The 24162-nt window shown below is 35.3% G+C and overlaps 2 protein-coding genes across 2 annotated transcripts in view; both read left to right on the plus strand.

Annotated features, from left to right (window-relative positions):
- The window catches only part of LOC130010296 (uncharacterized), a 54076-nt gene extending 34576 nt beyond the window's left edge, over positions 1-19500 (plus strand). Inside the window, exons 3-23 of the mRNA XM_050545940.2 lie at positions 327-415; positions 3216-3358; positions 4100-4198; positions 4632-4754; positions 5184-5275; positions 5890-5962; positions 6390-6635; positions 7232-7401; positions 7871-7929; positions 8655-8923; positions 10253-10426; positions 10872-11075; positions 11779-11964; positions 12755-12933; positions 13443-13501; positions 13617-13897; positions 14672-14784; positions 15659-15717; positions 17015-17190; positions 17586-17719; positions 18110-19500. Of these exons, the coding sequence (XP_050401897.1) occupies positions 327-415; positions 3216-3358; positions 4100-4198; positions 4632-4754; positions 5184-5275; positions 5890-5962; positions 6390-6635; positions 7232-7401; positions 7871-7929; positions 8655-8923; positions 10253-10426; positions 10872-11075; positions 11779-11964; positions 12755-12933; positions 13443-13501; positions 13617-13897; positions 14672-14784; positions 15659-15717; positions 17015-17190; positions 17586-17719; positions 18110-18274 (3093 nt within the window). The 3' untranslated portion in view covers positions 18275-19500. The remainder of the gene's footprint in view (positions 1-326; positions 416-3215; positions 3359-4099; positions 4199-4631; positions 4755-5183; positions 5276-5889; positions 5963-6389; positions 6636-7231; positions 7402-7870; positions 7930-8654; positions 8924-10252; positions 10427-10871; positions 11076-11778; positions 11965-12754; positions 12934-13442; positions 13502-13616; positions 13898-14671; positions 14785-15658; positions 15718-17014; positions 17191-17585; positions 17720-18109) is intronic.
- Positions 19501-20545: 1045 nt separating this feature from the next.
- LOC126818480 (uncharacterized) overlaps positions 20546-24162 on the plus strand; it is a 47596-nt gene continuing 43979 nt past the window's right edge. Inside the window, exons 1-3 of the mRNA XM_050545928.2 lie at positions 20546-20759; positions 22972-23045; positions 23600-23688. Coding sequence (XP_050401885.1) covers positions 20618-20759; positions 22972-23045; positions 23600-23688 — 305 coding nt within the window. The 5' untranslated portion in view covers positions 20546-20617. The remainder of the gene's footprint in view (positions 20760-22971; positions 23046-23599; positions 23689-24162) is intronic.

The following is a 24162-nucleotide window of genomic DNA, read 5'->3' on the forward strand; positions in this document are numbered from 1 at the left end:
TATTATATATAACTTATTTAGTGGGTGGCGGTATTTTAATGTCATTGTAACAAGTTATCATGAATATATGATTGGCTTTATCAATACTTTGGAGCCACAGTGGTTCACTGATTAAGGCACTGGCTCGCTAACCAGGATATCTCTTGGGTGCGATCACGGTTTTGCCCACAGAAACACCCGTCTCGGCTAAATTTCCCTTACAGCACACTGCATATTCATCTTCATTAGCCCAACTGGCGCCGCATAATAGGACGTTAAACCCGATTACATTTCATTTCTTAAATACTTTACATTATTTATTTATTATTTATTTATTTTTGATATAGGGGGGTTATTTTCTGGAGATAATGAACAATGACACTAACGCTATTTATCGACATCCTGGTACAGGTTTTATATCTGAAAGTGACACCACGTAAGTATTATATTATTATTTTTACAAAACCCTTTTTTTACGACATTAATGTTTAAAGATGTTTTATGTAAGAGCTAAATCTGCCTAGTACAGGTGCGGAGAGCGGGAGATGGAAATAGGTCGCCACATCCTACGTACGACCCATGCATCCTTTCTTACTACATGTCTTAGTAGCCTTGTGGTCGTCTAGAATTAGTCTCTAGCTGTCTTTGCTTCTGCTTCACGTTGTGTATTTACTTAAGACGTTTGTTTTCTCAGTAGTTATAACAATGCAACAGTTCGTTTTTACATTTTATATAGCATAGCTGTATACATAGAAACAAACATAGTATAGATTACAATACTAAAGTCATTCTCAAACATGACGTAAAGAGCGTATAATATTACTGAGACACAAGGGTTTGTTTGTTGTAGATTGTATTGTTATTAGAAATATTTAATGTGATGTGTAACTAGATGCAGACTATAGTTTTTTTCTCTTTTAATACCACCCACAGCACCAGGATATGCATATTTCATGCTTATCTATTTTGGTTCAACCCCACCAGGATTTATATTGCTTGATAATTAACAACCTTGAAACCTGTTTTAAAAAAAAATGCATATCATCTTCCAAATACATGAGTAATATCCTGCTTTTATAACATCGTGTATTTGTGTTACTTGTTTAAACCGGACCTACTAATCACCGACAAGGACCTAAAATAACGCTCAAAGTTTTGCGACCTTTTCGTCTCCGTTAAGCCAGTGGAGAACGCTAGATCGGAGACGGTTCTGCACATATGACGTCATATGTGGATTGCGCGTTAGATTTTAGTAAGGTTTAGGCTTGGTCCATGGGTAGGTTGAGGTTTAAGAATTTGGGGGAGAGGTTAAGTCTCCACATAAGCACTGACCTAGGATGATGAAAAATTAGTTCCTAGTTTTATTAAAAATACATACAATGCATTAGATTTATATACAAAGGGGATTTCACTGTTTTTTTGGTGTTGGTGGCTCTGATGGTCTTCCTTGGATGGTGCTTCTGGTATTCTGGTATTTTTGTTTCTGAAGAAAAAAAGAATAAATTTGAGGCTCTCGGGGGAGAGCCACATTAGTGTGTTTCCTACTACGAATTGGATTTTCTAAAAATGTGTTTGTTCCCCACCACCGGGTTAGGGCTAGGGATTCTTTTATCTAGTTGATTTTATTTACTAACGGTTAGGGATAGGATTTGATATATGGTTTGTTTTGGGTTAGGGTGGAGACTGGTCTTATTTAATCTAATTTACTGTGCACTAGGATGTCGTTCAGTTTTTTATTTTTAGAATATGCAATTATAAGTTTCTGTGTGAATATTTTCGGGTGATTTTCTTTGAGATCAGTATAGTGTTTTCTGATGATTTTGGATGCATTTGCTGCTGTTGCGCTAAATGGAACTATACAAAAGGGGCTATTGCGCTAGCCGTATGAATATTCAAACCGGGGGGGGGGAGCTGTTGTTTTCAATTTGTCAATCCAGAATTTTTCTCATGTTAGCCTAAACGTTTTAATGTCTTCTGTAGTTTCAAGGTCGCTCTTGGTCTTTTCTATTGGCGTGACAATGAGATCAGAAATGTCATGATTTGGTTGGTTGTAATGAATTGAGACTGGTTTGTCTTTTTTGGTGACTATGTCTGACCGGTGACCGTCAATTCTTTCCCTAAGTGCATTCTGAGTCTCCCCTACGTATTGTTTGTCACATTGTCTACATGAAATTAGATAAATTTTGTTTGAACTACTGCATGAAAGTTGATCTAATATTGGGAATTGTGTGCCAGATCTTTTGTTATGGAAATGGTCGGATATGGTTATGATTTTGCATATTTGACATCTCGGATGGCCACAAGTTTTGGTTTTAACTGCTGATTGCATATTATTTGTTCCTTCGGCGGCAAGGTCAGCTAGAGTGTTGTTTTTTATACGTCGGAGATAGCGTTTGGAGTGTCCCCTTTCTCTTAGTTTGCTAAATACCAGCGTAAATGCTGACTCAAAGTCGGTCTTCTGGGTGCAATCCTATGAAAACGGAGAATCTGAGATTTTATGATGCCAGAGAAGGTATGTTTGGGGTAAAAGAAGCCCTTGAACAATAACATACTAAACTAAGGCTGCCTGACTACAGTTAGCTCCTCTTGAGAACAGACGCTACGCTAGTTAACCGATATTTTGAATCCTAAATCGACGATTTTAGTCGAAAATACTAAGTATATTTCGAGAATTTTGGGAAATACTTATTCTGCTTTCATTTAATGTGATTGGATATACTATTTTTCTAGATATGGCGGCCTTTCAGGACAGATATTTATTCTCAAAGTATGAAGTAGGTGGATCTCTGTGTGCAGAATAGAACAATAATTGATGTGTATCGGTTTCTTTGAAAAATACTTTAGTTTCCAGTTGGCCTGTGTTTTTGGTGCTGCTACTTTTTAAGACGGTGGTTGAATAGTTTTTCAAATATTTGTGTATTCGGATATTGTTTACTTTATTTAATATTTTTCGAATTATTTTTCACGCTTGATATCAGTCTTTTAACGTTATCTTAATACATTGTTTTGAATAAAATAACATTGATGAGATCATACAAACAACACCAAGGTTTATATTTGTCTACACCATAGTCGTTTATAACCTGCATTTTTAATATAGGTTTATCGTCGATTGAAGTATCGGTGTTTCGACCCCCGCTCCTTCTCTCCCTCTCTCTCTCTCCCCTATCTCTCTCTCTCTCTCTCTCTCTCTCTCTCTCTGATGTTTATTCATTAAATAAAAATTATTGTTTTAGATCGAGATCACAATCTTTCACACTACCAAATGAACCTTGTAGTGACTGTACATTACGTTTAGTTAGAGAAGCTGCTGAATGGGGTGGTAGTTGTGGTAAAAAATATTTATTTTGGTCCTGTGCTGATGTTGATATCGTAGCTGGTAATTAGTTAAAATTATTTATTATAATTAATATTCTACTATACATGTATATCCAAGCCTAATTTCGTTATACATAGACATTTTCATCACACATTATATCCGGTTTATGTAAATATATTACAAAAATTATCCGTTTCCCGTTTAAAGTGTAAAAACTTTAAAACAGCCAAAAATATGTATTTATTTCCCTTTTCATCTTTAATTTTTGATACATTTATCTGGGAGTAATAGAGCACGTCAAAATCACCTATTTTACTTACACATCAAATCATAGAGCTAGCTGTCGGCTTTTAAAGTTGCAATTTCATATTTCTAAGTTATATTTTTAAAATGTATTAAAATAAAGCCTTAAAATAAATAGTATCTATAAACAGTCCTACCTTGTTAAAGAATAATCCTATTAATCCTATAATTCACTATTGCCAGTTGAGAAATTGGCAAAAATATCATTTTCATCGATAAATTCAAACGTTTGAAGTAAGCTACTTCATGGTGGAGAATAGAAAACAAGGGAGGTAATTGGGAGGTAATTGTGTTATTATTTCCGGTGTAAATGAGTTTTAAGTGTGAGAATGACACCTATGATCGTATAATAGTGAGTTGACAACCTATTAAGCAAAAGACATAGAAATAATTATGTTTTGACTTTCTTAGAAAATATGGAATTGTAACTTTAATGAATGTCTTCATCTGTTATATTTTTTTGTAGGTAAATATATAATTTTGTTGTTTTATCTCTAGCTAATGAGTTTAATGAAGATTGTTCAGGACATGGTACATGGACTAATAACGCCTGTCAGTGTGACTCTACCCATGAAGGAGATAAATGTCAGCACAAAGGTACAAATGTTTGTCTATCAATCTTAATCACACATCTGAATAATACCATACATGTTCGGAAATTAAATTATATTTGTGTTATATTTCTTTAGTCCCCATACCTTTATAAACAATGGATTTAATACCGTCAAGACCACACACACACACACACACAAAATTCTTTTATCTAGCCTAATAATTGCTGCAGTATCTTATGGAGTCTATCAGAGTTACCTACCTTATATTTAATGTTTAGTCTTTAGTTCCCACTAATCGCCCAAACTAATTATTATCGCACGTTTAATTGCGTAACTTCATTTTCACAAATGCTATAAGCAATTTATTTTATCATATATAATTCTTTGAAATAGTAGTTTTGCGTTAAACAGACATGCAAAGGGAGGCAACCCCATACCCAACGTAAAATGCACTTTCAGATATTTATATATTTTAGTTGAATGTAAAACTGATGCGAATTGTGAAAATAATGGAAGATGTATTACAATAGCTACTACACCAAATCCAGTTAAACAATGTTACTGCCAACCTGGTTGGTTTGGACAAACTTGCCAAACACGTAAGTAAAATTATACGTTTTGTAATAATAATGTATCCATCGAAAACAGTAATTTAAGTGAGTCAAATTAAACGTTTTATACATGCATACCTATATACATGAATAATAAAAATAGTATCAATGATTTTATACATATATTCACCAATAATAGTAGCACTGAATTTATACTAAATTCTAATTTGATATTGTTTATTATACTGTATATTATTTTTCACGTGATATTTTACACTATCCACCGTCACAAACGTTTAATTTGATATTATTTACTATATTATAACATATTTACACGATATTTTACAGCCTCTACTGTGATAAATGTCTAATTTAATATTGTTTACATTGTAACATATTTTACATGGTATTTTACATCGTCCATAGTGAGAAATGTTTAATTTGATATTGTAATATATTTCACATGATATTTTACAGCATCCACCGTGACAAATGCTACGATAGACTATACTCAATATAAAGAGAGGGAAATGTCTCCTGGATTTAAATTATTCTACAGAACGATTCCTGTAAATATGTTTTACATACTTCTGTACTTATTTTCGTCTTGTATATTTAATTATTAACAGAGAGCAAGAGCAATGGGGTTTAATGTCCACTCGACACAAAGAAGGTCATTTCGGGACTAACATATGGTTCAATTTTATTTCCATAATTCGCTTGCGCATAGGGGTCTTTAGCAGTGGGAGGAAACCGGAGGACCCGGAGAAAACCCACGAGTTTGGACAGGCGACCCTACTCCTTGTCACGTACAACCGGGGAATCGAAACCACGCCAGTTGACTCAATGACAGACTTTATGATACAGCGCGCACGTGCTAACCATTCAGCCATCCACCCTCCCCCCCCCCCCCTCAATTATTAACAGACCGAATGCAAATAAGTGAAAAAAAAATCCCCAATACACTACCTTTACGTATTAATTTAGCAGTGTCACATCCTTCCGTTTTCGTTGACTGCGTGGGTTATTTTACGCTTTATTACAAAATAAATATACGTCCGCCAGTGCATGTTTACAAAATTTCATTTGAACGTAAACGCGTTGGTTGGGTGGTTAAGCGACGGGGTCTGCGAGGGTTGCCGTCGAAATCGGAAGAGTATTAACAAGAAAATATTGTTTTCAGGCTGAATCAGAAATAGAAATGGTACTTAAAGTTAATACAAACTCTTGGGTTGCTATTGGTTGGAGACCACAGAGTAAGTTATTTCCCTTTGATTTAATAGTAATTGTACTGACAAATCTTGAATAAAATGAAATGTGGTTTAGCGTCTTATCCGAAGACGGGCATACACCATTAAGCGATGTCATGTGAGGGAAATGTTGTCCTGACAGCGCTGCCGAGTTCTACTCTTATTTAAATATCGTTGACGCTACTTCAATTTGCGCCCCACCCGAACCACTGATCGGTTTGTTTGGGTTTTTTTTGCCAGGGCTATCCGTTCTGTGCCACTAACCAGACAAAATCAGACTGGAATCGTCCTTGGAACTTTTGCAGCCAAAGGTGGGATAGAACTCGGGACTCTTGGAAACTAATTTATATATCAAAATTAAATCGAACATATCGCGACATTAATGTGGCTATGTTCATTAGTACTTAATGCCCCATGTGTTTATACAATTTAGCACTTCAATCAGGCTGCCAGCTATTTCCCAACATACCAGGCCTTGTGGGAACTGCTGTACCCACAAGCGAACCAGAGGCTCACCCCGAAACAGAACCAGAGGCCACCAGTGAACCTGAAACAGAACCAGAGGCCACCAGTGAACCTGAAACAGAACCAGAGGCCACCAGTGAACCTGAAACAGAACCAGAGGCCACCAGTGAACCAGAAACTACTGGTGAACCCGAAACAGAACCTGAACCAGAAAGTGAGTTTTTGTATCATGTTACGTGGTATTGATTGTTCTGTGTCGTGTCTTTAATGCAATTTAATGCAATTCTCCGGTTTAGATCTATCTTAATTTTGTTAACAATTTAATCAATACAATCCCGTTGTAAACACCTGTTAACTGATTTATTTAAAGAGGCCAAATCTCTTTTCTTTGGAAACTAGAATGGATGAAAGTGGATTAAAAAGCACATACAAATAAAATATGAATGTATGTAAACTGATATACGTTCAAAATTTTTATTGTAATTTCTAATTAGTTCTGTTCCTCGAAATACATGGACAGTCTAGATTAAATAACAGTCGCCCGAACATATGAAACTTAAATAGGAATGTCACAAACTGTAGTTACAAGTTGCACCCTTTAGTCGACTTTGTCGTTGTTCTTTTCTCCGACGAATTGCTAAAATACATGGACCTTGTAATGCATGGACTCTGTAATAAGGTCCATGTCAAGACTTATAGGGATAATCCTATGACGTAATTTTACGGTTTTCCGCTAAATCGTACGATATGCAATCAACATCTGAAGCCCACATACTATCTGATATCTTAAGTATGTATTTTAAATTTCAGATACACCTTGTAGCGCATCATGGTCTGAAGGTTGTATAGCTGGCGGTTGTGCTTACAAATCTAGTTGGGTTTATGATCCTACATCAGATAAAATTACCTTTACACTTGAAGCTACATTAAATGGACAAGCTAAATGGATTGGCATTGGTTTCTCGGATGATAAATTTATGGTAAGTCCTTCATAAAACAAACATACCTGACAAATTTTGTATCACTGATGGCCACTTTCATCAGTTCAGATACAGCCAAATCTCGCTTTCTCGATCTCTGTAAACTCGAGGACCCGGTATATTTCGAGGAAATATGTATAAATATTTGTTTATTTCGAGGTGGCTAGTATGTATATTTGATAACGCCTGTCTATTTACGTCTTTATCTCGACTGTAGCTATAGCTATTCCGTCAATGCTGAATCTGCCACAGTGTGTAATGCGAAGTTCATAATCCAATTCCGGTCGTACGTGACTTTGGCAAGACATTGCACATGCATATGAATTAATAGTACCGGGAAAATCTTATTAAAGAGTCCTGTACAAAGTCTACGATAAGCTAATAATTATTATTGAGTTTTAAAACCCAATATTAGAATATCTTCAACACACGTGTGGAATTAAAACTTTGTTTCTTTTGTAATCTACAGGCTAATTCTGATGCTATAATTGGCTGGTTCGAGAATGGAGTACCTACCGTAAAAGATGTGTAAGTAAACTATGTATTTTAAACCACACAGAAAGACTAGTATTTGTTAACCTTCTTATGGGCGTATTTAACAGTCATCCATGGTATCCCCCCCCCCCCCCCACACACACACACACTCACACACACACCTCCCCTCCGAGCTAATTCTGGGAAATATGTATACGCAGTTTCGTTATTAGTACATTGTGTTTGAATCCAAGGTAAATTCGTCGCGTTTCTGGCGAACCGACGAATCTGATATATTTAAGTATTGAGAATTATGCGTTTGAAATTTGCGTTCTGTTGTTATATCTGTGGACATCAAATAATAATCGTCATTTGTGATTTAATATTTCATACCGGACACCGAACGCCATTTTGAAATTAATTCTCAATACTTAAATATATCAGATTCGTCGGTTCTTGCGGGGCTGTCATACCAATACATTGGAGGGGTCATACCGATACGGTACCGCACTAGTCGCTTTGGGCTAGAGGCTGGGACATACATATACTACATTCCGAGAAGGATGTCGCACAGAGTTCACAGTGCCATTATAAGATTGCTGTTGTTAAGACTTCTAACCGCTTTAAACCCATGTATATAGCTTCTTGTAATACTGATATATAAAGCCATATTTTGAACAATACAGGGATCCCGAGTTTCGGTCAGTATTAAAATTACACAACGTGTCAGAGTCAAGTCAAGTCAAAATATAATTAGTTTTATCTTTCTTTAATTTCAGTTGGTTATCCGGTCGAGTAACACCATCAAATGATGTAACTCAAAACATAGAGGCTGTTTCGGGAAGTTTAGTTAATGGTGTGACTAAAATAGAGTTTACGAGACCTAGAGATACAGGAGACACAGCTGATAAACAATTTTCAGATACAAACTGCTTCTACTTCTTCTATGCTCTAGGTGGAGGATATAATGCACAGGCAGGAACTGTCAACAAACACAGTAATACGCCTAAAGTATCCCCCAACAAAATATGTATTAAAGCATGTGCAGGTAAGATGATATATGAATATAGATGAACCAATCGAGATAAAGAAATTGTTGTCATGGCATTAAGTAACTGAACTGGAAATGCAGTTACAGTTTATTAGTGAGAGACGTTTCGACAAGGTTTCTCTAGTCTTTATCATCGCATCCATCAGTGATGCAGGGCGGAGGGCCTTACAATGACAGCTGTCTAGTCCTTCGGATGAGACGAAAAACCGAGGTCCCGTGTATACATTGGAATGCACGTAAAAGATCCCTTGGCAGTTGGAATTCGATATAAGAGTTGGCGATAGCGCCGCTGCCGGGGCAAAATTTCCCTCATAGCACACTGTATGGCGTATGCCCGTATTCATTAGCCCAGCATAGGAGCAGAACAGTAGGACTTTAAACCCCATTTCATTTCATCGCATCCATATAATTATGATCTGTCTGCGGGATCATTACAGGGGACATACGTCATATATTGTTCTATGAAGGGAATTTTGCTTGGAGTGCAGGGATACGTCCTACTCTTATTTCGATTTCCAACTGTCGCGGTATCTTTAACGTGCTGACTAGGGTTTACATAGGACCCCGTTTTCTCGTCCCATTAGAACGACTATACGCTAGAATGATTGACAACGGAAAACCAGACTGGAAAATCCCGAAGAACTTTCACTATTAACACCGGTATCGAACCCTGGACCTCATGGTTAATGAACAAGTTCCATACTCCCGATAGATCCCGAAGAACTTTCACTATCAACACCGGGATCGAACCCTGGACCCATGGTTAATGAACAAGTTCCATACTCACGATAACTGTATTCCATCTATAGTGCTATATTACAACTGATAGTGTTGTCGTGGTTTTATACTATATAACATAATGATACATTAAAACTTGTAATGTTGTCATGGTTTTATACTGCATAACATGGTGAAATATTAAATGTTGTCATGGTTTTATACTGCTTAACATAGCGATATATTTAAACTGATAATGTTGTCATGGTTTTATACTGCTTAACATAGTGATATATTTAAACTGATAACGTTGTCATGGTTTTATTCTGTATTATAGTGATATATTAAAACTGATAATTTTGTCATGGTTTTATACTGTATAACATAGTGAAATATTAAAACTGATAATTTTGTAATGGTTTTATTCTGTATTACATAGTGCTATATTAAAACTGATAATGTTGTCATGGTTTTATACTTTATATATTAAAAGTGATAATGTTGTCGTGTTTTTATGCATATACTTTATATATTAAAAGTGATAATGTTGTCATGTTTTTATACATGTACTTTATATGTTAAAACAGATGATGTTTTCATGGTTTTCAGCTTCTGAACCCGAACCTGAATACACCGCAGAACCTGAAACGCACGGAGAACCTGAACCCACTGTAGAACCTGAAGGGGAACCTGAAGGTGGAGGTGGAAATTGTCCTGCAACAGTACCAGCACCAGGATATTCAGCTGGGGGAGGATTCCGTGGAACAAGTGACACAACTGGAGGTAAATAAAAATATATAAATATGAATATAATAAGTCATTAAATAATGTTGATTATCAATATATGATATAATTTTATAGATTGTAAAGGTCGGCGAATTAACACATAGTCAATTAAACTTTCATAAAGGCCTTGCATACAAATGTTCACGTGGTCATAGGTTTTTAGCGTAGTTCGATGTTGAAATAAGACAAGAAAGTGCCAGAAACCTAGAAGAAACCTTAAATGCAACTATCAATTATCTAAACTCCCTAACTCTATATCTCAGAACAGCCCCGCCCCAATCTCTAGAATCAAAACTTTATCTATCCAGATATATGCATTCCGAACAGGAGACAATATTTGAGTTGGAATTTTAACTTCATTCAGAACTTATCATATTGACATAAAAGACGACAGATATTGAATCTCAGAGCCATTGCCTGTATGCTGGAATATTTATTTTAGGTAATGTAGGACATCCTATGGATTGTACAGATATTATCATTGGATCAGCCAATGGTCAACTGAGTAGAGTTGGAGATTACTACACTAGAGATCGTTCTACTCCTAAGCGGGATGTTGAATTTGGACAAACTGAGAGTCTTACAGCTGCAATTGGTTTCGAAGAAAATGGAGAAACAACCATTTTATTTAGAAGAAAACTTATTGGTAATAAAGTAGATTTTTTTTTTATTGAAACGGTTAACGAACAATTATTGGGCAAGTTTTTAATAAAAATAACGGTACTTTAGATTGAAAACATGGTTTTATAAAGTTTTAGTCTAACAATTAACTTTAAACAATTTGCTTTTAATCATTTTAACTTTGATACATTTTGATAGATTATATTTAAACATACATTATGCAAGAGCTAAATCTGCCTATTGCAGGTCTTTCTTTAGGCCTGAAATGTTATCTAAATTATTAATTAGACGTTAATTAACTAATCAAGACCATAATCAACTCCCGATGCCAACGCTAGCCTGCGATATTTACTGGATTACGATCAGATTTGCTGCTCAACTTTCATTCATGAAATGGATAATTGAGACTATGTTTTTTATCGTACCGACGTTAGTAATGATGATCGAGACTAGGCCGAAAATTCAATCGCTAAAATCTCGGTTCAGAGTGGATCAAATTGACTAAAATTTTCAGCAAATTGCTTGTACATTATCTGGTTTTTAACTATTATAGCGAGAATTGCCAACTCTTTATCTAATCTCCCATAATGTATCTTTAATTAATAATTGATATTGTTGTTTGATAAAGATAAATAATATATTTATTCAGTAGTAGGCAATGAATGGACTTGGAGCTTTTCTGCTATTGGAGACACGTTTCATTAATAGAATTGCTATGCTATTTTCAGCCACTGAAAGAGCAGATTACACAATAGCAGATGCCCTGATGCATGTTATTTGGGCTAAAGGTCAAGATGAGACTAATTATATCCACAGACCAGCATCTGGAGATCGACCTGGATTTTATAAACATGATCATTTGCTATATCATGGTCATTCACCACAGAGAGGTGTACAGACTATCAACTTCCTTGGTAAATATATATACTAAATAACAGATTTGTAATACACAGACGTGAGCATGTTCAGGAATGTGAGCAGGGGAGGGTCAAGTTTGGCCCGAGACCTGGGGGATTACCCGAGAATTTGATAAAATCAGAATCTCTGAGACAATATCTGCATACATGTATATGAATAGAGAGGAGCGAGACCAAAAAAATAACGGCGACAATGCTCCACACAGTTTGTTCAACGTACGTTTTTTCAGTGAATGTAGGAGAATCCAATTATGCTCTGTGCGATCAAGAATGGGTGGGGGTTGGACCTCAGTGTGCTTTTAAAAGAACCATCCCGAGGGCGACGACGACCCTAATCCTTGCTGTGTATAAACATGAGATCTCACCCATGATTTGCATCATCTACGGCGCTCGGGTTACGGAATTAGGCCATTCAACCCCAAACAGATAATGATGTTAATTTCAATTAGGCACCAAGAATAACATTTTTTCAAGCATTTGTGTCGACCTCAGGTATTATTAAAATCATTCATGGGACTGGATGTCTACGATTGAATTCCATTGCGTTAGCAAAACCGGAAGCTTATCTGTTCTAGTTATGCTTTCATATTTTATAGAAATTTGTTATAGAAATTATTAGCTTCATTATATAGAAAGATTTGCGTCCTAATCAAGTTGATATTTATTGCTTAAAACTATGAAAACGGTTGCAGTCAAACAACTTTCTGTATTTAAAACCTTGTATTATTTCTATAACAGTAATTGTGCATTATCCTGAATTATATATTATATTGCATTGTTTTAACAGAAAAGCCTGCTAAACCAACATCATGTAACGGTCGCTGGCCATCAACATGTATCGGTTGTAATCTAGAAGCTACTTGGGTTTTTGATGCTGCAACTGATTCCATTAAATTTACCATAAAAGCTAGATTAAACGGCGAGAAAAAATGGATTGCTCTTGGTTTTTCTGCCGATACTTCAATGGTAGGTTTACTAATATATAAACATTGTAGCATTCCGAATCAATGGTAATACAAAACATCTGATGCGGGGTTAAATATAAACATTGTAGCATTCTGAATCAATGGTAATACAAAACATCTGACGATAGGTTAAATATAAACATTGTAGCATTCTGAATCAATGGTAATACAAAACATCTGACGAAAGGTTAAATATAAACATTATAGCATTCTGAATCAATGGTAATACAAAACATCTGACGATAGGTTAAATATAAATATTGTAGCATTCTAAATCAATGGTAATACAAAACATCTGACGAAAGGTTAAATATAATATGGTTAAATATAAACATCGTAGCATTCTGAATCAGTGGTAATACAAAACATCTGATTCTAGGTTAAACAGGAATTAGAACTTTCACTAAATGTCATTAACCGATTATAAGAAATAAAATATTCTCAGGTAATATCGGACATACATAATTATTTTCCTCCATGCATTATGTATATATTTTTATGTTTTTTTAGCCAAATTCTGATGCTGTTGTTGGCTGGATTGACAATGGTCAGGTTACTCTCACTGACAGGTAAATGTTTATTTATATATTTTTTATATCTTATTGAAAGGGCGGTCGTAAATATTTGACAAAACTAATAGTATCATTATCATCTGCTGTTTTTGATATATATTATATTTTATAGATGGATGACTGCAAAAAGTCTACCAACTGAAGATACTAAGAATGATATAACTGGTGTTACTGGTGATGTGATAAATGGTGTAACAACGATCAGTTTTACAAGAAAACGTGATACTGGTGATACTCAAGATTTCCAATTTACTGATATACAGTGTGGATATATGTTTTATGCTATGGGTGGCAGCTATAACAATGACGGAACCTTCTCCAAACATGCCACAACTCCCGTTGTGTCTTCCCAGAAAATCTGTATTCGATCCTGTGATATTCAACCTACATCCCGTAAGTTTAACATTCATTTACATTCATCAACGTGGTCTTAAAACATCGTGATCCAGTGGTATTCAAACTACTCTTAATTTTTACACTCACTTACTGCAAAGTCGGGTTTTTTTTGCAAAATATTTAACCTTATGACTAATTTGTCGCTCGGGTGTCGGCCATTTTCCAAGGTGGCAGTCATTTGGGACATTTTTCACAATAAACCCTCGAATATACCTGACAGTTATATGCCCTTTATAGGGTTTTAGGGATCGACAAACACTATTATAATAGAATTTTCCAATATGGCGGACGTCCAATATGACAGCCATTTTCCTTCACAAAATGGCAGAAAACCTACAGATTTAGAAGCATCTTAGATCTAATGTAAACTTAAAATGGCCATGGTCTATAACTTCAGTTAACATTGGTTAATTTGAATAATGTCCGGACAATAATTTGTTTTAGAATGTAGAAAATCCATTGTTGTTCTTGGTGTTTAACGTGCGCTTCAACGCGTAGGGGTCTTTCCTGTGTGAGGAAACCGGAGTCACCGGGATAAGCCCACGAGGTTAAGAAGCCGCATACGCTTACACCAGGGATCGAAACCACAACGGTAAGCCAGAGGCGACCGGCCACCTAGAGCTCGAAGCGCGACACTCTGGATCACTGGGCCATCCCTACTCCCCTGTAACTGCTATATTTAACGTTTATTATGGGGGGGGGGGGCGCTCTATTGCAATGCATTTGGGTTTTTTTCATTGATCAAAATGTCACAAATAAATTGTTCTTCAGCTGTTACATTAAAATCTGAGGTTGAAGTTAAATTGGAAGAGACTTTCGATGCTGATTACTTGGATAGCAACACACCAAAATATCAGACTCTGGCAACGGCCATGGCAGATTGGGTAAGCATTATGAGTGCTTACTGCACACTTACTAAATTTGTTGTCATATGATTATTGTTACTTGCAAGGTATAATACTCCAGATAGCTCAAACATATTCCAAAAGTCAAAAGTATGTACTATCTTTATGTTTTATTTTGGGCTATACTATATACCGGAAAACTACCGGAAAACTGAATACCGGAAAACACCGGAAAAACAATAAATACCGGAAACACACTAAATACCTGAAAACACCCTAAATAGGTAACTCGGAGCCTGGTCCTCTGGAAAACACCGGAAAAACCTAACCCTAGCCCTAACAATAACCCTAACTCCCCGCAAACAGGGGACCAGGCTCTGGGTTACCTATTTAGGGTGTTTTCCGGTATTTAGTATTTTTCCGGTGTTTTCCGGTATATAGTATTGTCGTTTATTTTTTAATTTTAATTTAAAAACACATTTGAATTAAAACAAAAATCATGAAGAATATACTTCCTTGCACCAAATAATTATAGAATAATTATTACTTTCTTGAGCAGCTTGAAATCAATACAAATAATCTAAACCTTACATGCATAACATGGCCATAACTTAAAGTAAGAATTGATTTAATTAATTTTTAGACTATTATGTTTTTAATCAAAATATTTTTTATTGAACTCTTTATTTGGCACTGTACTCTGTCACGTTCGAGCTTTAGAAAACAGGGATGTCCAATGTACACTTTGACTTGTACGTAAAAGACCCCTTGGCAGTTGGGATTCGAAATAAGAGTAGGTTGTTGTGTCGCTGTCGAGGCAACATGCCCCTCATAGCACACTACATTTCTGATACTACTCGTATGACCATCTCTTTAACCAAATGTAAATGTAAATCTGTATTTATTATTTCAGGCAAATGGTGCATTGAAGGATGTAGATGGATTTAAGACTCTTGGTATTAAGGGATTCAGGTAGGCTAACATTAACTTTATGCAGCCACAAAACACTTAAAATTTGACAACATTTCATGCACGAAATTTGATAATAATGATATCAAAGCACCAGCCTGAAATTTCTAAAAGCCTACATTTAATATATATTGTCTCCACCCCTTTTCAAACAAATCGTGTCTGTTGCCGAAATCTTTTAATGTCCCGGCCAACTGATCAGAGGTTTAAAATAAAATATTTTCAAACTTCCTGTGATTGTTCGGCTAATCCTAAATAATTATTACACACAGTAAAGTTACTGCTCGAGTCACTGAGGTCCTTTGTAAACGCTGGCGTGAACGTAAAAGAACCCTTGGTAGTCGGCATTCAAATTAAGAGGAAGCTGTAACCCCGCTGTTCACACAAAATGGCATATGTTCGTGTTCATTTGGCTTTGTGGTGCCAAAAAGTAGGAAGTTAAACCCAATTTCACACCATTTCATCTTGCATAATCTTGTTGTTTATTTATGATTACATTGTCACTTAGTAAAGTGCCCCTGAACATGTTATATGAAAGGGCGCGCTATAAATATGCTGTAATAATAATAATAATACACCATACAGGGAAAGTTTGCCCTGCTAGTGGCGTCTCTGTCTACTCTTTCTCGAATTCCAACTGTCAAGGGATCTCGTTATTTTTCGTCCACTCCGAACAAGTAGACGCTGTTTACTGCATGACGGATAAGGAGAAACCACGTTGAAATCTCCTGCTTAGTGAGAGGCTGTTAAAAACATCAGTTTTTATTTTAATGAAATACAGCAATTGATGCACAGGAGAGAATTTCATTCAATAAACGCGCATGACCGTTTATTGATAGATTAGTATTTTGATCGACTGACTAGAAACTTTTCACTTTAACGGTCGGTATCTAAATATGAAACGATTCCAATACGTATGCGCAGGAGTACGTGGCACGTGCGATGGGAAAGAGGAGTTCAAGGCAGACGAAGAAAGAGACTCGAGTGAAAATGGATGGTTATCCAAATTCAAGGTAGCGATCTATTAATTTTGTTGTCGAATGCCGAACAGGTAAAAGGCAATGTTGATTTACGCAATTTTTTCCGTGTAAATCTGCTGCCGGAATTTTTTACGTTTATATATAAATGTTTGGGCTATTTACACCAAGCAAGCCCCCCCCCCCCACCCTTTGTCAGCCAACTATTCACACCGAATTAAGATATTTATTTCAATTTTAACTAAATAAGTGTGTGCTACAACAAAATCAGGGTTGTTGAGTTTAAAAAGTTTAAAGCTTATTTTCAAAACTATATTTTTCAGACAGGGAAGTGTCATTACAATTTTCGATGTTTTCGTGGAGAAACAGAGCGATGATGCAGAAACCAAAGCCGCACTTCAAACAGAATTACGCACAAATTTACAAGGTGCCCTGACAAGTCCACCACAAGGCTATACTTTAAATACCACTTACCTGGTCGTTAGTGTACCCGAAACAGGTAAATTTGCTTTGCCTATTAGATTTTATTTTCTGGCAGCTAATGATAGATTTTTATTATTTAGAGATTTATTCACAAGGCAAGCTTATAATCAACTATCTAGACCATCAGATGGTCCAGATTTAAATAGATTGAAACCCGACCGCCATTTAATAATTCAATTTTAAAATGGATAATCTATATTTAGTCTTGCTTGTCAAGTACTACATCTTCAAACACTGATAGCTTCGATCAGAATACAGTAATTTGAATGAAATATTCAATACATTAATTTTTCATTGTCAGTTTGTATAGCAAGAACAGTTATCTCTTTATCTAAATCTTACATAATGCATCTTTAACATTTCTATGTTAAAAACAAGGTGATTGTTGGATATGATTAACTTATTTTGTAGTTGTTGAAGAACCTGGGTTTAAACTGTCACTGGTAGAAGAGATTGTCATTGGTTGTGCTGTTGCTCTTGTCTTAGTCTGTGTTATCGTGGCTGTGTGTAAATTTTCGGAGTCTAAAAGAGCTAAGGCAGCAAGCGTAAGTCAATTTTTCTTTGATGACTAAAATGGAACCATCTATTTAATTCGGTTCAAAAATAAAATTAGCTATTTGCTTTTATTTTATGCGTGATTTGTTGTTTTGTGAGATGACAATCTGTCTTCGGTAAAAAACAAAAAAACAAACATGAACCAGCAACTGAGCATGGCGTCATCGTAGTCATCTTGGAAATACGTCAACCGATGCACAAGTATTCAAAGAACAAGCATACCAAGTTTCATATTGTTGGTACTTGAATTGAGGGAGCTTAGCGTCAAAACACGAACAACACTATACCCCCCCCCCCCCAAAAAAAAAAATGATAAATAAACTTTGGAAGGTTTTGTGCTTGTGTTATTAAGACATTCTTTTCTTCTTTTTATAAAATAGAAACATGAACAACTTTCAAATAGCGGCGGAAGCAGCACCAGTAGCCTTACCAATGATAAACCAACCTCTCGTAAGATGTCTTATGACGAATTCATGAAACAAACACCTCCAGGAAATGGACATGGTATGGTGAATCCAGGCTACAACAATAAGCAGTACCCTTAAATGTTTTAAAAATGGCGTGCCACTTTTATATTGAAACTTTTTTTCATTTTAAAAACAAATGTTTTATTATATATAACGGACATTTTTCAGCCACTATGTCGTCATTAATTTGTGAGATTGTGTTTTTTCTTGTGAGATTAAAAAGTTATTACAAAGTTTATTTGTTGTGAAATCAGATTGTCTATATTTTGTGTCAATCAGATTAAAACACTGACCCTACTTCGTTTCATTTTTAAACGAAACGAAATATAGATCGATATTTTAATCATAATGTTTGTATTCAAGGCACTGGTTTGAACCAGTTTATGGACTATTTTGTGATTGCGGATTTACATTTGTTTTTATTATGCTGTATTCTTTGATTGCAAGCTGATTTTTTTTATTATTATACTATGCCAATTTATACCTATAAATCCACATATTTTATGTATATACTATTTAAGTATTTTAAATATACGTTTCGAATCAACAACATTTAACTAATTTATTCAGACTACATAAAATTTACCAGACACGTTTAATGATAATTTACTTAAATGACCAATCAGAAAAATTATATTTTAATTTTTATATTAGTCTATATGACATGCATAATCTGGTATTGTGTATTGAATGGTTTTTTTTTATAATTTATCTTTATTGTCTAGTTTATCCCTGGATAGGAAATATAAACGATTCTGTCCATAAGTAGATCATACAAATTTTAAAATATTAAATGCTGTCTATCAAGACCGATAACTGGGCTTTTCAGTTGTGAAAATTTTATGAAATTGTTAAAGTACGCTAATCATGTTATAATATTATAAATTTAAAAATTGCACGATTCAAACAATTAATGTTAACTCTTAAAAAGAGCTAACCCTCTTTGATATGGGTGAAGAATAATAGAATTGGTTTGATTTGGTGTGTTATACAGATTAGTGATGGGATGAAATCTATACGATTATATTTTTGGTTTAAATGGTTAAGAGTTGGTCTGTTTACTAATAATTGTTTATCTACAGCCTTAAAATTGTCAACGAACACAGATTGTCAGATAACAAAACAATCACCATATTATACATTCCAAAGAAATCGACAATTTTATTTTTGACCCAAATCAAAGAGGTCTAATCATTTTCATATCTTGATCTTCATACTGTCGATCCCAGAAATCCACTACCTATGTGTCTTTTGTTGTATATTATTATTTATATGCAATGTTTTAAATAAAAATTAGAAAATGCGCTGCTTTATTTTCAAATGTTTGGAGATCCGTACACTGAATCATAATTACCCCAGTGAAAAAGAACGGGATAAATGGGGTTTGAAGTCCACTCAACAAAAACAGATCATTTCGGAACTGGAGAAAACCTACTGGTGTCAGGTAAAAGCTTGGAATCGAAAATGTAAGATTTACTCAAGGAAACACCCCCACCCCCCACCGCCCACCCCCCCGGCTTGCATTCGGTTGGATTAAAATGAGATATTCTTGGTTTGCAGAAGAAGATGAAACATTGAAAAATTCAAATCAATAAATATATACGAGTCTATACGGTAGCCCGGTAATAGAACATATTGCAGTTACATGAAAATACCCTGCGAATATTTTGAAAATAAAAACAAATACAGTTTAAAATAAAATAAAAAACAGCCAGGGTTCAATGTTCTTTAATACTGAACATAATTTGATTTGTTTAATAACTAAACGTTTTAACTGAATTTGTATAGTTATGCCGGTATTTGATATTATAATTATGTACATTTGACAAACAATCATTATATTGCATGACTGAAACTACATGTATACCTGATACATATATTTGTCTACTATGCGGGCCCGTATCTACAGGGGGGCACGGGGGGGGCATGGCCCCCCCGCGTGAAATGCTCGCCCCCCCGCTCAGAAATTGCTAACAATCATTAAAGTATACACAGTTCCTTATATTAACCTAAAAAAACTACGCTTCCCTAAGCAGGAGGAGGTATAATTCAGGCGACTATGGGCATATTAATCCCACGGTATCTCATTACTATATAAATCACGATTTTTTTTTTGTTTGAATACTTATTTTAAAATGCTTATTAGACGCCTAGGTAACTACATAGCATGATGATTACAACAGTCTGTTAGAATGACCTTTCCGAAAATTTCCTCAAAATGTTCGCCCCCCTACCGAAAGGTAATGCCCCCCTGCTTAATGGTGTCTAGATACGGGCCCGCTACTATGACTTGCGCAAATTTTGGATAGCAGCCAAGCGCATTCAACCGATAATGGGGGAACTAAAATAGAGAATGCGATTTCATTTCTACACTTAGTGGAGTAGTCGAGTCCTCTAAAACTGAAACATAAGAAAATCAAAATGTGGAGAGTTTTAATGTTAATATATTTATGTGTAGGTTATGTTAACGGACATGTTAGGTTAATTTTTCCACCGGCCAGGAAATATGCCAGAGATTTTATGGATAATATCCGAACACCAGGCCCCTGTGGAGTACCAAGTGGTAAGTTAAATACCCGTTGTATTTAAAGTGGATCAATGAAGATAAAGGTCAAGTAAATAGGTCTATATACAAACTATATAAACCGAATTCTTTTGTTGTGAATAATGAGAATATAGAGTTGACTAGATCTAGTATATTTTATACTCATCTAAAATTTTTGAATCAAACTGTCAAACTAGATCTAGATCTAGATCTGAGGCTATTTGCCCGAGAATTTTCTTTGCCACCCGAATTTTCATGATGAATCAATCATTAACTATTGCAATACGATGGGTGTTTATTTTTAATTAATTACACAGTCAATTACATAACAATATACATTTACAATATTATGTTAAAGTTACAATTTCATATTTTTAAGTTATATTTTTAAAATGTATTAAAATAAAGCTCTAAAATAGATGGTATCTATAAACAATCCTACCTTGTTAAAGAATAATCCTATTAATCCTATAATTCACTATTGCCAGTTGAGAAATTGGCAAAAATATCATTTTCAACTTCAAATTCAAACGTTTGAAGATAGCTCTTCCATGGTGGGGAATATGAAAATAAGGGAGGTAATTGTGTTATTATTTCTGGTGTGAAGATTTTTAAGTGTGAGAAAGATAACCTATGATCGTATAATAGTGAGTTGACAACCTATTGAGCAAAAGACATAGAAATAATTATGTTTTGACCTTCTTAGAAAATATGAAATTGTAACTTTAAGCAACAAAAAAAATAATGCTCCCCATTCTCTGATGTTTGTGCTCGAAAAACGGAAATACATTGCCCGAAAAATGGACGGTTCGCCGAATCTGGAGGAAGGGGGGGGGGGCTGCAGCCTCCCCAGCCCCCGCCCCCTTGCCCGGCCTCTACGCCTATGATATGTACAATGACTACACTAAAATGTCATTTATGTAACACATTTGGAACTAACACCCTGTATTATTGTTTGCTGAATAATACATGTTTTGTTAACTGAACTATAGGCTATTTCTAAACCCGTTAAACAGGACGTTCGTCATACATTAAATAGACAATTATCTAAATCTGCGTCGCAAATCCAATGAACAAAACGAAAGGCCGCCTCTAGCAATTTAACAATGTCACGTACTGATTATGATTATCATGTTAGTCCCGATACTTGGTTATATCCGAATCAAACGTGTCCACGAATCCATTTTTCAGAAATAAGAACTTTCATCAGAAAAAGCCAATTCTGGCATATGTATAAATTCTAGTCCCATGAGCGTCTGGAGCGATCACAATGTATGCCCACTTATCAATCTGACATTTCAATACTCAGACATATACCCCCCACCCACCTCCTCCCACCTCCCACCTCCCACCTAGATCGGTAAACAATATGAATGTATAGTTTAGTGAAAATGAGCCTTAGTGGTCTAAAGTGGGCAAGGAGCTGGCTCACTAGATAGGTGGTCCAGAATTTGACCACGGTGTCGGCTGTCACTGTCAGTGGTGCATGATATGGTCTAGTCGGGCGGATGAAAAAACAAAGACCCTTGTTCACGTTTCCGTACGCGTCAAAGAACCCTAGACATTCGTGCCGGATTAAATATGTCAATGGTGGGGTGTGGGGGGGGGGGAGGCGAAGAGACTGAATTAAGACAAATAGATTCAATTATGGTGCGAGTAACACAAGTGAAATAAAACAGAAGAATTTCAAACTTCAATCAAAGAACCCTTTTAGAAGAATTTCAAACTTCAATCAAAGAACCCTTTTAGCGTAAAAAGAACCATATCGGATGCAGTTAAAATAGGGCTCCCGATTGTGGCCCAAATGAGAACCCAGAGAATAACCTTCATATATATTTTCAAATCTAAATTAGATCTTTTGATCTTGTACTACCCCCCCCCCCCCCCCAACTTTCAAAAGTTTTTTGACCTCCCTCAATCCGGTACTGGGAAACACCCTCATAACACACTACACAGCGAATGCACGTCTTAATTAAGTAGAATATTAGATTAAATCGCATTTCATTTCAATTTGTAATGCCAAGTTGCTCACTGGGTTCTCCTCTTACCAGGTTTTTAAGTACCACGTTCATTTTGCATTGTACAAAGGTTTATTGGGAGGCTTAAGATTTTTGTATGAAGATTTTCCTTTGTGCCATGTTAATATATAAAATACCCGTTTATTGATGCCACTTGTTTCTGACTGTTACAGAAGAACTAAATATTATTTATTACGTTTTGTTATCTATAGGGTTGGGACCGAAGACATCTCTTCTGGCAGGGTCTCCGATAACGGTGAACTTTCATCTGGCATATCCACATAAAGTAAGTTAGTTTTACTTTGAAAAAAAAAGAATATTCATATACATATGTCTCCAAGAACAATACACAATAAAATAAATATACTAAAACAGCGGAATGATTGTGGGGACGATTTACCCAATACTACCCAATACCACCAAATACCACCACATGTACAACCTGAATATTGTGAAATAATAACAGACTAGTTCAATTATATAAAAATAAATTGAGTTAATTCGTGGAAAACTTGCAAAAATGTACGACAAAAGTGATGGCAAATTCCGTAAATTAATTCTATTTTTTTTAAATATAATTGAAGTGTTATGCTAGTTTTTCTCAACAAAAAGATATGTGGTGCTATTGTAGCAGTGAGAATCTTCGATAATAACTAAAAGACTGGAACTAACCTTCAAACTATTTATTACCGGAAAACATTAAACATAATATACGGAGAACAGCACATCTTACAAGCAGAGCAACTGTCCTGATTTAGATAACTGTCAAGTTATTTGGATTTATATCGAGAGGCTATAATACATCATAATTATTTTGATTTATTTTCTAACATTATATAGGGAGGTTATTTTCTGGAGATAATGAACAATGACACTAACGCTGTTCATCGACATCCTGCTACAGGTTTTATATCTGAAAGTGACACCACGTAAGTATCATATTATCTATATAATATAGTTTCTTTCCGTCTGTCCATTTATAGATCCAGTATTCGTTTTGTAGGATTCTGTTGATTTTAGCTTGCCCGTTGTTGACTTAAAGATACATTATGGAAGATTAGATAAAGAGCTGAGAGTTCTCGTTATAATAGTTAAAAACTACTGTAGATAACGTAAAGGGAATATGCTGAAAATTTCAGTCAAATTGCTACACTCTGAACCAATATATTGGCGTTTGAATTTTAGGCCTAGCCCCGATCATCGTTGCTAAAGTCGGTATGATAAAAAAACATAGGCTCGATTATCATTTTTGGATTAAATCATCAATGAGCGTTGAGCAGCAATTCGAGTTCAAATCCAGTGAACATCCGACACATAAGGTGACATCGAGAGTTGAATAAGGTCTTTTCATGTTAATACATGTCTAATTAATAGTTTATGTAACATTTCAGGCCTAAAGAATG

This window comes from Patella vulgata, chromosome 4 (assembly GCF_932274485.2).
Source record: "Patella vulgata chromosome 4, xgPatVulg1.2, whole genome shotgun sequence".
In the NCBI taxonomy this organism is placed as follows: Eukaryota; Metazoa; Mollusca; class Gastropoda; family Patellidae; genus Patella; species Patella vulgata.